The sequence below is a fragment of the Castor canadensis genome, chromosome 8 (assembly GCF_047511655.1).
Source record: "Castor canadensis chromosome 8, mCasCan1.hap1v2, whole genome shotgun sequence".
NCBI classification, from domain to species: Eukaryota; Metazoa; Chordata; class Mammalia; order Rodentia; family Castoridae; genus Castor; species Castor canadensis.
In genome coordinates, this window is record NC_133393.1 from 95948410 (window position 1) to 95966712 (window position 18303).

The 18303-nt window shown below is 33.3% G+C and overlaps 1 protein-coding gene and 1 non-coding gene across 2 annotated transcripts; one reads left to right on the forward strand and one right to left on the reverse strand.

The window, feature by feature from the left end:
• Window positions 1-1273: 1273 nt before the first annotated feature.
• Window positions 1274-2236, reverse strand: LOC109674379 (olfactory receptor 6C2-like). Its single transcript, XM_020151358.2, has one exon. It carries the CDS (start codon window positions 2234-2236, stop codon window positions 1274-1276), a length of 963 nt encoding a protein of 320 aa, XP_020006947.2.
• A 12748-nt stretch (window positions 2237-14984) lies between these two features.
• Window positions 14985-15091, forward strand: LOC141426059 (U6 spliceosomal RNA). Its single transcript, XR_012451168.1, has one exon. It is a non-coding gene; the product is annotated as a U6 spliceosomal RNA (small nuclear RNA).
• The last annotated feature ends 3212 nt before the right edge of the window (window positions 15092-18303 follow it).

Genomic DNA, 18303 nt, shown 5'->3' on the forward strand with positions numbered 1-18303 from the left:
TAATAAATATGCTTCAAAGTTGGCAGGTTGTTGAAAACCGCAATTTTATTTCATCTTATCAAAACATAATGTGCTACATAAACTAGAGTATGAGAAATTTTGCTTTATAAAATCTGTGAATTTTTAGATAACTCATTTTTTACTTTAGGGTCAATACAGCAATCAGAAATGAACTTAGTGTATATTTTTTGGAGTGAGAGAGAGAGGTCACTCTAAAGCATGTTTGCTCATCCTGCCCTTACCAATATTATATGGGAGCCTGCATGGAAGAACAGTGGAGTGAATTGAACATGACTGAAACTAAGAATCAGGGTTCACCATTTTGAACTGATGATACATTGGCCAATTTACTTAATCTTGTGTCTGCATTTTCGATAGGACTAAGCCATATAATCAGTTGAGGCTTGTTTTCTTCTTTTCCTTTCCTGCTCATTAATAAATATACTATTAAGAGCTTCAAACCCTAAGATCTTTAATTCTTGATATTCTCGTGAGTTGTTCTCTTGATTCCAATACTATTATCATTTGTGTTCCCTTATTTTTTCCTATACTGCTCATTAGACTTCAAATATCTTTCAAATATCTCCTTGTTAATGTAATTGGTTGTCTTATTTCATCAGCATTTAAAATTTGGTGTTACAATTTTATTTTATGTATTTATTCTTATTTTGTAACCCATGATAAGTGACATTATGCTTACATGTGTTTCAAATTAAGTATATATCTGTTAATTGAAATTCTGCTCTTATATATGAAAAAGAAATAGCTAATACATATTATTAGTACTGGTGAAGATGTCTACATTTGTTCAATTCTGATAAATACTATATTCCTATTGTTATCTCCTTTTCCAATTAGTTTAGTTGAGCTAGAATGTCTTATTTGGTTTAATTTATTTTTAATATGTCTCCACTAGTTTCTGTTGTTTTGATTCTTGGTTTTGTGATATTAATTATGATAACTTTGATTTATAAGAGGAAGCTAGATTCTTACCACATACTTTAATTCATAAATAATTTATAAACTTCTAAATTTTATCACTGTTCTTCCTTTCCTAAATCAATGAAGAAAAAAAATTGGAAAAAAGTTTAAATTCTTGGAAATGCCTGTTTAGTTTTACAATGAGGGAAAACAGTATGAGTTTGGTTTGAAAGAAAAAAGTTTGATAAGGTTGACATCAGGATAAAATATTAGTTATTGAAAAGGTTGATCTGAAGGAATTGCAGAATGGAAATACGTTAGAACTTAAAGTAAAATAGTTGGGGAACTTCTTTCATTTTACTCTAATTCTGCAAAACTTCTTCTTTGACAGAAATGCAATCTTCATCATAGAGTTATTGAAAGTGTGTTTCTCTTGCTTGTTCCTCAGGGTATAAATGAAAGGGTTTAACAAAGGTGCAACAGAAGTAGTGAGAACTGAAACTCCTTTATTTATGGTCTCCTCTTCCTTTGCTGATGGCTTGATGTAGATGAAAATATAGCTTCCATAGGTGAGGGAAACCACAATCATGTGGTACGAGCAGGTAGAAAAGGCCTTTTTTCTTTGCTGCATAGAAGGGAATCTCAGAATTGTCCTGATGATGTTTGTGTAGGACAGAACCACACAGACCAGAGTAATAATGAGTGCAAACACAGCCATAAATATTACTATTTGTTCTATCACCCATGTGTCTGAGCATGAGATCTTTAAAACGGGACTTGCATCACAGCTAAAATGGTCAATGGCATTGGAGTCACAGAATTCAAGCTGCAGGCCCAAACTAAGTGGTAGAACAATGATCATCAAGCCAGCTACCCAACAGGAGAGGACTATTAAGATACACATCTTGTGACTCATTATGGTCATGTAATGCAGGGATTTACAGATGGCCACATAGCAATCATAAGACATGGCTGCTAACAGAAAAAATTCTGTTGCTCCAAACAGAATAACAAAGAATATTTGACTTGCACAAGCATTGTAGGTAATGGAATTGTCTCCACTTGATACACTGTACAGGAATCTAGGAATACAGACAGTGGTAAATGAAACTTCTAAGAAGGAAAAATTTCTGAGGAAAAAGTGCATAGGTGTTTTAAGGTGGGGATCCACCAATGTGAGGGTGATAATAGTCAGGTTCCCTGCAACACTCAACATGTAAGTGAGAAATAGAAAGACAAAAACCAAAACTTGCAGTTGTGGGTCATCTGTCAGACCCAGGAGAATGAAGTTTGTTATAGTTGTGTGGTTTCTCATCACTGGCCTTCGAAAATAGAGGTTTTGTGAAGAAGTAGATGTCCAAGTTCAATAGCAAAAGGCTGTACATTTGGAAGCCAAGAAACCTTAGCTACATTTATTTTTTGCCTTTACATCATAATCAATATTGTCACTACCTACATTTTCCATCTATGAGCAGTGTAAATTTCCTAAAGGCTTCATGTTACTGTAAAACAACACAAATTTTTGTTGCTTATTTGTTGTCTCTGAGAATTTTCATATATAGTTAGTTGTAATTAATTACATAGTTAGGATTTGTAAGTGGGTTATAGAAAGGTGATGGCATCTCATGGGCTGTTAACAGTTCTTTGTCCAAGAGAAATTCTGGCTATAGGGCACATCTAAGTAATTAAGAATGTGAATTCTCTTCAGTTGTACCTATCTGGAGATTGTTTTAAGAGTAAGATGCATTTCTCCTAGGAAAACAAAACAAAAACCAGAAAATGACAGCAACAAGGTTCCTTATATTCAAAATCATACTTTTTGAGTATGGATAGTTTGACATACAGTTATTTTAAAATGTTATGTTCAAGATATTTACAAAGGAATATTCTTAAATGCTTTCAGTTATTTGATTTTGGTCTCTTTTCTCTCAAAGCAATTGGAGCTAGACTACATTTACTATTACTACATTTAGTCTCCTAGGCTGTGCCTTCATTCATTATGTTTTAAATTTACTTCAAAAGACATTATATCTTCTTTTCAGCTCACCCCTGCCCCCTCACCCCATCTTCAACTTAGGCTTTAACCATCTATAATGTGACTTTCACTCCAACTCTGTAGCTGTCCTGTCACCTATAAAACCTTCATTTCTGTTGAAGCCAATGGCGTGTTTTACTTTTTATCCCACCTGGCATTGCCACAGCCTTAGAAAAATAAAGTTTAATCATGTTTTATATGGACTGCATACGACCATTCTGATTTTCCCCCTAGCTTTAGATACCTATTTTTCTGTTCATCTTTTAAGACTTATCTTTTCTCTATTCATATGTGAAGTATTGGTGCTCCCCTGTATTCTATATTCAGACCTCTCACTTAATGGTTTTCTGTTTCTCTTCTTTCTCTATACTCTCCCTGCGTCATTTTAGGGAGTTCAATTTATCATTTATATGATGTATTCCAAAGGCCAGATCTATTCCCCATAAAAAACATTGCTCAACATATGGGTCATTCCTTGTCATCTGCTGAGGATGGTTTCCAGGACCCCATTGCAGATACCAAAATCTGTGGGTGCTCAAAACATGACCAGGTGGATATTCTACAGATACCTCAATTACCACATGCTCTAAATGAAGTCATTCCTCTGCCAACACTTATCTTCTTCTGCTATTAACTATTTCTTGATGAAGATTAATCTCTTTTGTTTAATCTTCAAGACTCTTTATGAAAAGCATCTTCCTTTATTTTCCTATTACATCACTTGCCATTTTCTTACCTTTCTTCCATATGGCTTAAGTTCCGTTGGCCACTTGGAATTTTTCATGTTTTCTGCATAGTCTCTGCTCTATATAGGCTATTGAGTGACTAATGCCTATTAGTCCTTACACACTCTGAGAATGTGAAATTATGCCTCTGTATTTTTTGAAGCTACTATTTGTTTACACCTTCTTTGAAAATATTATATTATATTATGTTGTACACTGTAATAATCCTTGTGTATATTTCTGTATATTTCTCTAAGATAGAGATAATATTTTATATGCCTTTAAATTCCCTTATATCTAACATATATAGGTTGCTTAGTAAATTAGGGAGAAACAAAACAGAATTATCTGTATCCTGAGAGTGAGTCATATTTTTTAATGCCTATTCTAGTCAATTGGTTCAAAGTTCCTTCACCAGGAAGTAGGAGAGTGAGGTCAGATGTTAGTAGAGAAATTAGAAACTAGAATAATTGTAGTATGATCAAATTTCATGTACATGTGAACAGTGAGAATCACCAAAGCAATTAAAGAAGTTTATTGCTCAGCCTCAACATCATCTACACACCCATCAGTGCTGTTTATTATACCATAAGCAGTCATCTAACATATATTTGTATTGTAATTTAGATGCAAATGAAGGATGACTATTAAATGGCTTCTTTTACTTGTAATGCAAGTCTTATTTTGTTGATGTCATCTCTGATCATTATGGGGTGTTCTTCAGCAAGAAGAAAAGAATGTTCTGCCTGTAAAGTAGTAACTACTTTTAGTCTCAGCCAGCATTGATTATTTATCACAGTAGCAATGAACATGTATATTTTCTGAAAACACAGTCTGTAGGACTCTTGGTATTTCTCTATCATTGAATAAAATGATATTTCTCCCAGGAGATAACAATTACTTTGTTATATAAATGATGTTTAACTCAGTTTGCTTTTTAAAAATTCCTGCAAATACCATGAGTCCTCTGGATCGGGTAATTAAATTTTTTGTTTCTAGAGACATATGCCTTATAAAATTCCATGAAGTACATATAGTATAGCTCAGATTGCTTTCAAGGGGCCACCACAAGGAAAGAGAATTAAAGCAGAAAATTAAGAGAACTTGTGTAGACCTGGCCTGACTTGGATGAAGTAAAAATTAATGTACTAATAATGTACTATACCTTATGCTTTGAACTAATTCTCTCCCAACTACTTTAGAACCACAAAGTGCAATGAGTTAAACAAGCTATGAAGTAACTTATCATCTTATTTTTCATAAATCCCCCTCTAAAGACACACCAGGCAAAAATACATTTTTTCAGCTTTGATAATTCTGTGTAGTGTATCATGAACAACTTTCTCTCAATAGGGAATGATTTGTCTCACTTAGATATGAAGGGAACAATTTCATTGACCTAATAGGAGAAATTGAATTACTTCTATTTTAAAATTTTCATCATAAAGAAGTGTTTATGACATACATAATGTTGAACTTTTAAATAATGTAATATTCTTTGGTATATGTTTCAAGGATTTTGAAATCATACTTCTGTGTCTTTTAAATTGCATTGCAAATTACTGTGTATATGAATACACATAGACTCACAAATATTTTCTGGCTATGACTTCAGCATTGTCAAAGAGCTATTGAATAGTTTTAAAACATGTCAACTACAATTTTCCATATTAAATAGTTGAAACAAGAGTAACAAAATTATGGAAGAAGGCACCAAATAGAAATTTTCCCCTTATCTCTCAAAAGAGAAAGTAATTCTTCTATCTATTTACATTACTTACTCTTTTGATAATTTTTTGTGGTTTTGGCTGGCAGGTCCTTAGTGGTTGAACTGTGCTGTGTTGTGAAGATGTAATTTGAACTGTTCTAATGCGATTGTCTAATTTTACCCTTAGGCATTTTTGGGAAGGCCTTGAGTTCTTCTAGTTTCCAAGTTTCACATCAGATGTTTATATCTTTAGAGTTTTCTTATTTTAAACTTTGAAAACATTTTCTCTTTCTCCATCATGACTGTATAAAGTATATGATGTAAAGGAGGAAAACAAAAGTATCTGGGTTGAGAAGATTGGATATTCTGATCTTATCCAGCAGGCACTTAACATTTCTACTCCAGAAATAATGATATTTATGTTTTCTGCTCTATCGATTGTAGATGCAGTGGGATTACCTGAATGAATAAAATGAAGTATCCTTAGTGACCAGGTTCAAAAATGACTAATGAACACTCTGTGTAATTAGCTTTTAGAAAGCAACTGAAATAGACGACAACAGACACACTCTCCTTTGAGACACTAAGGTAGAAAGTAAATCAGCATCCTACAGAGGCCAGGGCCCATTCTAAAGGAAAAAAAGTGAAGAAATCTGATCCAGTTCTTTACATACTTTCTGAGGATTTATGTATGCTTGTTTTTGATAAAATATTTTGATTACCTAATTCCCCTTGACTTAATATTTAGCAAAATATCTACCACATATGAAATTCATGTTGATAAAATGACTTATGTATACACGGGTATTTTAAAAACAATTTTGTTAATCACAGAAAAATTTATTTACATTTGAAAAACAGGAAGGGATGCATAAGTCAGACATTACTCTGCAGACAATGTTTTGTAAGACTGCCACTATTTGGACGATTTTCAAAAACAGTTCACATAATTAGCAACCACTGGTTTAATGGATTCATGCCTGGAGATGTCTGCCTCTAAGACTATTTAAATAAGTGTATTTAAAAGGATCATCTCAAAATGACTATGAATGATTAAAAATATACAAAATTAAGGTTTGGAGAACTGGTTAAAACTGTTCTTTTCATCAGTAACAAAGGGAAATTAAAATCATAGGTTCTGTGTAAATTTTTTTGGATAATATTATTGTTTCCTATGTGTATATATTATGTTTCCTTCCTAGTATTCATTGTCAAGTATCTGTATAGTTTATGCATTTTTATATTATATAACATGTACACATATCTGCATTAATGTATTTATATGTATATATAACACACTGATGCATATATTAATATGTGTGGGTAAATATGTACGTACATGGTATGTACACATATCACAATATGTGTGGGTAAATATGTACGTACCATGTATGTAGTACCTCCATGTTAATTTTATATGACATATTTTTATATCACAATATCATTTAAAAAATAAGTTTAAGTATACACATTATGGGGTGCAGTACAATAATTTGATATATGCATGCAGTACATAATGATAAAATCAAGAGATTTAAGAGATTTAAAATCTTCATTTCCTTAACCTCTTCAAAAGTTTTGATTAGCCTGTATTTTTATTTTACACACTGTGCTACTTCAATACATGCATACAGCTTATGTTAGCCAATCAAGATAATTAGTGTTTCATCTTCTTGTCATTATTCTGTCTTTGGAACTTCTCTCTCTTCTGGTTATTCACAAATGGATAACAGATTGTTGTGAACTATAGTTCTCCCCACTGTTCTGTCAAACACTAGGACTTAATTTCTATGTGTGTTTGGGAACCAGTTGTCCAGCTACCCCACAATCTTCCCCTGCTTCCCAGCTTCTACTCATAACTATTGTACCATCCAGTGATTCTCTGTTTTTAACTTATATGTATGAAAGGGACACGCAATATATGGCTTTCATCATCTGACTTAACAGGTTCTCTAGTTCTATCCATTTTGTGACAGATGAAATATTATAAATTTGATGGGACTGAATGACATTCCACTATGTATACATGTCACATTTTCTTTTTCTGTTCATCTCTTGATGGGGTGGGTATCTAGATTGATTCCATATTTTAGTTATTGTGAATAGTGCCTAAGTAAATGTGAGAGTACAGGCATATCTTTGTTATGTTGATTTCATTTCCTCTGCATAGAATACCCGAAGCAATGTATCCTGATCGTATGGTAATCTATCTTTAATTTCTTCTTTTTTATGATTTTCTTTTTGTTTTTCTTTCTTTCTTTCTTTCTTTTTTCCTTGAGACAGATTCTCTCTTTGTGGCCCAAGCAGGCCTGGAACTCTCAGGCTTTCTGCCATAGCCTCCCAAGTGCTACAGTTATGCCACCACAGCCAGTTACCTTAGCTTCACCCCATCCCCTACTCCTAGCAGTTCGAGGATTTGAAGTCAAGGCTTCTCACTTCCTAGGCAGGTGCTCTACCACTTGAATTATGCCCACAACCTTTTTCACTTTAGCTGTTTTTCAGTTAGGGTCTTGAGCTTTCTACCTATGGCCATTCTGGACCCCACTCCTCCTAACTGTGTAGCTGGGACCATAGTCATTGCCACCACTCCCAGCTTGTTTGTTAAAATAGGATTTTACTAACTTTTTGTTTAGGCTGACTTTGACCCACAATCCTCCTATCTCCATCTCCCAAGCAGCTGGGATTGCACACATGAGTTACTGCATTCTACCTGCTTTTGACTTCTTGAGAATCCTCCATACTATTGTCCATAGCAGTTATATTCACTCACATTTCCATCAGTAGAACATAAGGTATGTGCTTTCCTACATCCTTGCAGCATTTGTTATCTGTCTCCTTTGGATAATATCCTTTCTACCTGGGGTGAGGTTTTTATATGCATTTTCATGACAGTTAATGAAGTTGAGTATTTTTTAATAAATTTCTTAGCCATTTGAATTTCATCTTTTGAGAAGCGTTTATTTATATCATTTGAGCATTTTCAAGTTGCAATATTGTTTATGTAATTGGGTTTTAATTTTTTATACACTCAACATTAATCTTTTGTCAAGTGAATAGTTTTAAAAAACAACAGCTTCCCCTTCTATAGATTATCTCTTTACCTTGTCGATTCCTTTGCCATACAGAAGCTTCTTAGTTTGACATAATCTGATATGTCTATTTTGCTATTGTTTCTTGTGCTTTGGGGACTTATTTTAAAAATTTATTGTCTATATTGATGTCTTGGAGTGTTTCCCCTCTGTCTTCTTTGAATAATTTCATATTTTCAACTATTATATCTAGGTCTTGATCTATTTGAAGCTTATTTTTGTACAAGGTAAGATGTAGGGGACAAGTTTCAATCTTTAGCATGTGAATATTCAGTTTTCCCAGCAATATTGATAGACTGTCCTTTTCTCCAATGTATTTTTGGCACCTGTATAGAGAACCATTGGCTGTGACTGCATGAGGTTATTCTGAATACTCTATTGTGCTCTGTTGGTCTGCATTTTTGTTTATATGCCAATGGTAGGCTGTTTTGATTATTGTAATTCTGTACTACATTTTAAAGACATAAAGTGTTACAACTCCAGCTTTGTTCATTTTACTCAGTATTAATTTGATTTCTTGGGATTTTATTGTAGTTCCAATAAATTTTAAGTTTGCTTTCGCTAGTTCTGTGAGGAATAACATTGCTTTTTTTTTTACAGTGATTGAATGAATTTGTAGATAGTTTTGGGTTTTGTAGACATTTTAACAATATTGATTCTTCTAATCCATGAAATGGTATATATTTCCATTTCTTTATATCCACTTCAGTTTTTACCAGTGTTTTATAGTTTTTATAATGGAGACATTTCACTTATTTAGTTAATTTTATTTCTAAGTACTTTATTTTTGTAGTTATTATAATTATTGCTCTTTTCATTAGTATTTCACATAATTATCCATTGGCACACAGCAATATTATTGATTTTTGAATGTTAGTTTTGTACATTGCAACTTTGCTAAATTAATTTATTAGTTCCAATAGTTTTTTGTTTACTTTGGAGGATATATATATATATATATCATCTGCACACAGTGATATGTGACTTCCTCTTTCCATGTTTGGGTACCTTTAGTATTTCTAGTAGTGTGTTGAATAAGAGTAGTGAAAGTGAGAATTCTTACCTGAGAAATCTTTCCACTTTTCCCCATTCACTATGTTAGTTGTTTGCTTATTACCTGTGGATGCTATTATGCAGCAGTATATTAATTTCTAAATTGTTCAGTTTGTGTTGTGAAGAGATGGTGAATCTTATCAAATTCCTACTCAACATCAATTCAGATGACAACCTGATTTTATCCATTATTGTCTTGATGTGGGGTACCATGTTTACTAATTTACATATGTTGAACCATCATTGCATCTCTGGGATGATTCCCATTTGATCATGATGAAGAATGTTTTTAATGTTGTGTTGGATTCAGTTTCCTAGTATTTGGTTGAAGATGTTTACATATATATTCATCAAAGATACTGAGTTGTAGCCTTCTTTTTGTTATGTCTCTGTCTGTTTTGGTGCCAGTATAATGCTGATCTCATAGAATGAGCTTGGAAGAATTTTGTCCTCTTCAGATTTTTGGAATCACTTCAGAAGAATTGCTATTACTATTTCTAAATATTTGGTAGAACTCAGCAGCAAAGTCATCTGGCTCTGAGCTTTTCTTTGATGTGAGAATTTTAATTACTGATTTAATCTCATTACTCATCATTGGTGTGTTCTGGCTTCCTATTTTGGCATGAGTCAGTCTGGTAGGGTGTATGTGTCTTGGTGTTTTCCCTTTCTTCTAGCTTATCAAATTTTTGTCATATAGTTGTTTGTAATAATCTCTAATGATTCTATTTATGTGGTATCAGCTTTCATATAACCCTTTTCATCTCTTAATTTTGAATGCTCTCTTTCTTTTTGTTTGTCTAGCTAAGGATTTGCAAAATTTTTATCATTTAAAACAAACAAGTTCTTTATTTCATTTATCTTTTGTATTTTATTTATTTCTCTGATTTTGTTTGTTTCTATTCTGATCTTTATTATTTATTTCCTTTTACTAATTTGAGGTTTGATTAATTGTTGTTTTAGTAGTTACTTAATATCTTTATTTAAGATCTATTTTTTTGACATAGGTTTTGATTGCTATCAACACCTGTTTCCATTGTATCATGGGTTTTGGTGTATTGTATTTCAAATTTCATTTGTTTCAAGAAACTGTTTAAGTTCCTTGTCCATTATTTTCTATAATCATTGATTGTTTAAGAGAAAATTGGTTCATTTCTATTGATTTAAACAAATAGAAACAGAAATAACACAGAGGATTCTGTGTTATTGAGTTCTAATTCCAAAGCATTATGTTTGAAAAGATACTCAATATAATTTCAATATTTAAAAGAAAATAGCATACTTGCTTTTTCCCTATTATGTGATCTGTCTTGAAGAATGTTCTATGTAATTAGAAGAATTACTCTTCAGTCATTTGATGGAATGTTGCTCAGATATCTCTTTTGTCCATTTGTTTTTTGAGTGCAGTTTCATTCTGCAGTTTCTTTGTTGATTTTCTGCCTGAATATTTTGTCCATTGTTGAAAGTGGGATGTTAAAGTCCTCTATTATTATTGTTTAGAAGTTTATTTCTCTGTTCAGTAGCTTAACATTTATGGTATATTTTTTGTGTGCTCCAATATTTGTGTATATATATTTGTAATTATTATTTCCTTTTTCTGAATTGATCCCTTATCATTATATAAAGATCTTTCTTGACTTTTTCTTGATTTTTAACTTCTTTGTCTTTTCCTTCTTTGTTTCTTTCTTTCTTTTTTTTCTCTCTTTCGTGCTTGCTTCCATAATGTTGCCGTTGTAAAACTCAGGACCTCACACATGCTAAACAAGCACCCACCACTGACAGATAGTACCAGCTCTACTGCTTTTGATTTGTGTTTTGTTTTTGTCACATGACTACTTCTGTTTTCTTTTGAGTTCAATTGCATGGAGTACCTTATTCTGTCTTTTCACTTTCAATCTATGTGCCATTAAAGATGAAGAACAACATATCATTAGGCTTTTCTTTTTTATCCATTCAATTACACTGTGTCTTTTTAATTGGAGAATTTAATTCATTTATATTTCAAGTAATAATTAATAGATAAGTTTTTACAGTCATTTTGTACTTTGTTTTTTATTTCATTATAGCTCCAGTTTTGCTTTTTCCTGTCTTAATCACAATCTCCTTTGTGATTAAGTTATATGCTCTAGTAGTGTGTTTGATTTCTTATATGTTATATTTGGTTTGTCTATCATAGGGTTTGACTATGTGGCTACCTTGAAGGTTACAAAGACATCTTTTCATTGTACCAAGATAATTTAAAACAGTGACAATATAGCATGATCATAAAAAAAAGAATAATACAAAATATGCTAACACTACCTGAAAAGGGTAGTGTCCACTGATGAAAGAAAATACCTAGATAATCAATTTATACTGAGGAAGTTTTTTTTGGCTCATAGTTTCAGAGATTTTAGTCCATGGTTGTTTGGCCCCATTGTTTTGGGCCTATAGTAGCACAGTAGAACATGGTGGGAGAATGTGGTAGAGAAAGACTGTATACATCATTGCATCTGGGAAGCAAAATGAAGAAAAAGAAAAGGAGAGGAGGAGAGAGAGAGTGAATCCAGAGTCCTAATATCCTTTTCATGGGCATGTACCCAATGTTCTAGTTTCCTTCCACTGGCTTCCACCTTCCTAAGGTCCCACTACCTCACAATAATGCCACATGCTGGTGACCAAGCCTTTAGCATATGGACAATTGGAGAACATTTAATATCAAAGCATACTAGGCAAACTGTACCTGCAAGCCTCTTCCTGAGGTTGGTATAAACCCAGATGTTTCATCCATAGTCACTGCTCTAGAGTCAAGGATTTGGAATTCTGCCAAGTTCTGAGCAAAAATATCATGGGTGTGCTAGCCAATGCCTCCTATGTCATTGTTGTGCCCACCAATACCACAACAGTGTTTCAAACCCTCAGAATACAATGACCAATACAGTGCTGTGCTGGGATAGACCAAGACCCACATTGCTATGGCCTGCTAACTAGTAAGGTGAATTAATGGCCCAAGACTGCTACAACTGCCACAGATGATTTTTGCTAGAAAACAATTACAATAGACTGGGAGGACCTGTCCTCACATAGTACCAGGGCCATTTCACACCCCCTCTGACAAGGAATATGGATCTTAGGACAGGATCCTTTAGGATCTGGCCAGGGTTAGGTTTCACTATGCCAGCAATGAACTCTAAGAAAAGTCCTATGCTAATCACCATTTATGACCTCCAGATTTCTTGCACCATACAGTACTGTTCAAGTTTAAGATCATGTGGTTGAAAATATATATTAATCCACCAAGGTGATGCTAAACTTTGCTGCACATGAGTCTTACAGGCAAAAGCCCCGGCATAGTCTCAGAAGTGCACCCAGACCCTTGCCAAGGTTGGCAGAGATGCCATCAAAAATCTGAACACTGGAACCCAGATCTCTGCCTGGTGCTGGAGAAAGTCTAAAGATTTTACTTGAGTTTACTGGCCAGGAAATAGATGTGCTGCCTGAGTTGGAGGAGGGATTGTGGAGATAGTCATTTGGCCATCAAGGCTGATACTAAAATGGATTGCACCTAAGTCTAACAGTCACAGATACGTGACCAGTTTCAGTGGAGGGCCCGTGTGTACCAAGCTGACTCCAATGCTGGCAATGAGGCAGGTCAAAATGAGCCCAGCCCACTGAGGTGCAGATCTCTGCCCAATACTAGGGTAGGTCTAGAATCTCAAACTCTAATCTCTGGCCTAGAAATAAGGGCCTTTAGTATCTGATTGGTGCTGGGTCTTTTAGGTACATTATGTCTTTATGATGAAAATCAAAAAGTCACATACTTAGATTAGGACACATTAGAAGTCATTATTGTAGAAAGTAAGGTTATAATCTAAAATGATATTTAAAAATAGGGTAAACAGGACAAAAGCACAGAAATATTGTCAGTTCACTTACAGAAAATAAATATTTAACAGCTAAAAAGGTAAAGAACCCCTAAACACGGAGATAGGAAATAAACATGTCTGTGTGTTCTAAAACACAAGTATGAAGAGGGTATAAAAAAAAGGTAAGATTATATAATAAAATACCTAACATTTATTGGACTCCAGAAACACATGATTTAATTTGCCTTTTTCTAACATGTAAAACTCTACAATAAAATATCAGAGAAAAAACTATGTACTGTTAACCCAATTTAACAGTTAGTAAAACTAAGACACTCAAACTAAGATATTAAGTTTGCTGCAGGTTTCTTAGGAACAGTTAGCTTATATTAAAAATTAAAGAAAATATGTAAAATCAAAATTCAGCTGTATTGCTATAGGACAATTTAGTGGAGCATGTAGATTTGTTACAGATGATTTCATGAGAAGGCATGGTTAGTCAAGTATCTTTTTGTCTAATGATGAAATAGCAACAACAACAAAAAACAATAATATAAATTCCTATGCCAATCTATTACTGAAATCTACTCACTTTCCCTGGTATAGTGATAAAAAAATGTGACTTCCTCCACATGAAAATTCCAGCAATTGAAACTTTTTTGAGTGCTTAATTTTCATGTTGTATATATTTGATTATCTTTCTAATGTGACCGATAGGGATACAAATCTGATAAAATATAGCACTTGGATAAGGCACAGGGCCAATCTTTACTATCACAAGTTTCCCACGTCTTTGCTGCCTTTGAAGAATTTTGTACACATCAGAGGTGGCTTTTACTTTGTGAAGTGCTTCTGAACCTGCAGGTGTGAAGGAATTGGTTGAAATAAATTTGAAAGACTTCCTATAATCAGGAAATGTTTCCCTTTCAAAGTCAATCATGATTAGCTGCTACCCCCCTCCCTCCCATCAAAGTGATGGCTAGTGATTGACACCTATTCAAAGGGAGATCAATTAACACCTCCCAACTGACCCTTTCACTAAAGTTGGTGGTAAAGAATCTCTTGTCATTTTATGAAGAACCAATAATGGGAAACTAGATTTTTATCATGAAGGGGTATTGATTTTTGCTGTATTTGTTGAGATTATTATGTGATATTTATCCTTCATTCTGTTAATGCAAAGAATCTAATTAATTATATGTGCATGTTGAACTATTCTTCCACTCCAGGGATAAATCTCAGACTAGTTTTTAAAAAAATCTCAGACTAGGTTTAAAAGGAATTTATCTTAACATAATAAGGCAGTGTATAAAAAAACCCACAGCTAACATATTCAGTGACAGAAAACTGAAAGCACTTTCTTCAAACATCAAAATCAAGGCAAATATTTCCAGTATCCAGTTTAATTCAACACAGAACTAGAAGTGATAGCTAAAGAAATTAGACAAGGAAAAAATGCAAAGAATTCAATTGGAAAAGAAGTAAAATTTCTTTGTTTGCAGATCACATGATCTTCTTCTATGTAGAAACACCAAAGAAGATACACAGCAAAAAACTAACAAACAAAAAACCTGTAAGAACCAATAAATAAACTCAAACAGTTGTAAGATAGTGCTGACTTCGGCAGCATATATACTGAAACTGGAATGATATCGAAAACATTATCATGTCCCCTGCGCAAGGATGACATGCAAATTATTGAAGCACTTCATATTTTTGAAAAGTTTTGCTGCCAAAAAAAGTAGAGTTGCATGATACAAAATTAACATACAAATGTCACCTGCATTTCTACCCATTAACAACAAACTGTTTGTTAAGAAAACCATCTTATTTTGAGTAGCATGAAAAGAAAAAAATATTTCAAAATAGACTCAGATGTTGAAAACTGCAAAACAATGATGAATGAAATAAAAGGACATCAAAAGAATCCATGTTCATGGGTTGAATGACTTATTTGTTAAATTGTCCATTTTTCACAAAGATTTGATACAATCTCCACCAAAATTTCAACAGCATCTTTCACAGAAATAGAAAAGTATTTAAAATGGGCAAAGACTGTCAAAAGATCTCAAATAGCCAAATTAATCTTGAGAAAGAACAAAGCTAGATGTATCACACTTCTTGTTTTCAAATATAATATAATGCTACCATAATTAAATCAGTGTATGTAAAGTACATGTAGACAGTTGTGTAAAGCAATTGAACCAAATAAAGAGCACATAAATAAATCACGTATGTGCAGACAACTGATCTTTGACAATGGGAAAGATTTGTTTTTACAATAAGTAAAGTCTGGGAAACTGAATTTCCATATTTAAAAAAATGAAAATGAACCCTTATCTTATACTATATACAAAAATCAACTCAAAATGGATTAAAGACTGAAACATAAGACCTGAAAGAGTAAAATTTCTAGAAGAAAATATATGGAAAACCTTCATGACATGAATCTTCTTGGGAATGTTTTCTTAGCTATAACACCAAGAACTCAGGCAGCAAACGTAAAAATAGAGAAGTGGGGACACATCAAACAAAAATCTCTACACTGCAAAGGAAATAATAGAACACAAAGAAAATCCATTGAAGAAAATATTTATGTCATATACCTCCTAAGAGGTTAATATTCAAAATATATGAAGAACTCCATCAACTCCACAGAATAAAAAAATAACACAATTGGGGAAAAAATAGGCAAAAGACCTATACATATAGTTAACACACGGAAAAAGGTTCTCAACATTCTATCAGGGAGATGAAAGTCAAAAGCACATTTAGATTCAGGCGTGGAGGCATAGACCAATAATCCCAGTACTCAGGAAGCTGAGGCAGGAAGATGACATGCTCCCAGCCAGCCTGGCTGTATACCAAGACGCTATCAGAAAGAAGGGAAAGAAGGGAGGGATGGAGGGAGGAAAAAAGGAGGGAAGAGAGGAAGAAAGGAAGGAAGGAAGAGAGAGAGGGAGAGAGGGAGGGAATAAACACAGTGAGGTATCACATGTTATGATGGCTATTACTTAAATTAAAAAAAAAAAGGAAAGGAAGAAATAAAACACTTCAACCCTCCTCCCAAATCCCACAATAACAAGTTTTGGCCAAAGAAAGAGAAATTGAGACTCATGTATCCTGCTATTAGGAATGCAAAATGATGCAGCCATACAGGGAACAAGTGTCTCCTCCAAAATTAAAAATAGACCTATGATATGATCCATAAACTCCATTTTTGGATAGATATTCAAAAAATTGAAACCAAGACATTAAAGAGATATCTGTATTCTATATGTATGTATAGTATTGTTATATACAAAAACCAGGACATACAAACAACGCAAATGTTACCTAATGTGTTATATGCATACAGTGTGATATTATTCAACCTGAAAAAATAAGGAAATCTTCTACATGTAACAATGATGAACCTGGAGAACTTAATATTATGTCAGTCAGAATGACAAATAATGCATGACTCCACATGTGGGAGGTACTGAAAATAGCAGCACTCACATAAATAAAGAGTAAAATGATGGTTGTCAGGTGTGGGGAGTTGGGGAATTGGAGAGTTGGTATACAACGACTAAAGTTTCAATTATGTAAGATGAATAAGTTCTAGAGTTCTACTGTATAGCATTGTGCTTACTGTTGACAATACAATATTGTGCACTTATAATATTGTGAAAAGAGTAATCATAATGTTAAGTGTCCTTACAAAATTTAAAAACAAAAATAAATAAAGAGGAGGCAGATGAAACTTTTGGAAGTGACAGATATTTTTAATACCTTAATTGTGCTGATGGTTTCATGGATGTGTACATATATGGAAACTTCAGATTTTGTCCCTTAAATATGTACAGCTATTAATTTCCATTATGCCCAGAGGGGAGGGCTGACACCAGTGAGGGGGGAAGGTGACAAGGAAGGGAGTAGGGAGGTGAGTACGGTGCAAAAAATGTGTATACATGTATGTAAATGCAAAAATGATACCTGTTGAAACTATTCCAGGAATCAGGGTCTGGGGGGAAGGGAGGATAAAGGAGACCAGTAGAGGGTGAATTCAAGTATGATATATTTGATACATTGTCAGAATTTGTGCAAATGCCACAATGTACTCCCACCCAGCACAACAATAAAAGAAAAAAATATGCCTCAATAGAGCTGCTAAATTTAAAAACAAAAAGTACTGAACTACTTAAAATGAGTGAGTTGGCGTCTACAGGAAAGAGTACAATTTATTAAGTGATATAAGACTATCTGCTCTATGGAACAAAGAAGCAAAGTAGTACTGAGTGACATTATGATATGTTAAAAACAGGAAGCAAGAGAAGCATGTAAGGGATTAATAGCAAAAGTTAGTAATGGGTACATCAATCACTCTCTCTAGCTCCTAAGCTAAGTGGAAATTTCCTTGATCTCTCAAGTCTTCATTACATTTTCAATCTATTAAATCATTTTTTCATTGTTTTTATTTTTATGTTTATTTGGCAACCAATGTTATCTCAGATCATACTACAAGCAAATCTTGACAAGATTAGACTGGGACTACTGATAAAAGAGACAAAACAATATCTTTAGTGAGAACACTGTATAGATATAAATGTCTACCTCCCAATCTCAGGGAAGGCAATGTTCCTAGAGTGTCATTCCCCAGTCAAATGTGTGCTCTTTTTAGGAATGATTTACAAAAATGTGATTATTTGCCATTGCCCCACCTTTAAGTAATAATTAAGTAATAATTATAAGTAACAATTATAACTAGAAAAGTTCTACACTAATGAAATTGTTCTTTAAAAAGTCAGTTGTATAAGTTTTTCTTATTTAAACCCTTATAACTAAGTATAATTACAATAATAATAAATGTAATAACCTGTTTTACAAACAATAGCTAGCTAAAATATTTATATCTCTTACTGATCTGTTATAATGTCCACAGATATAA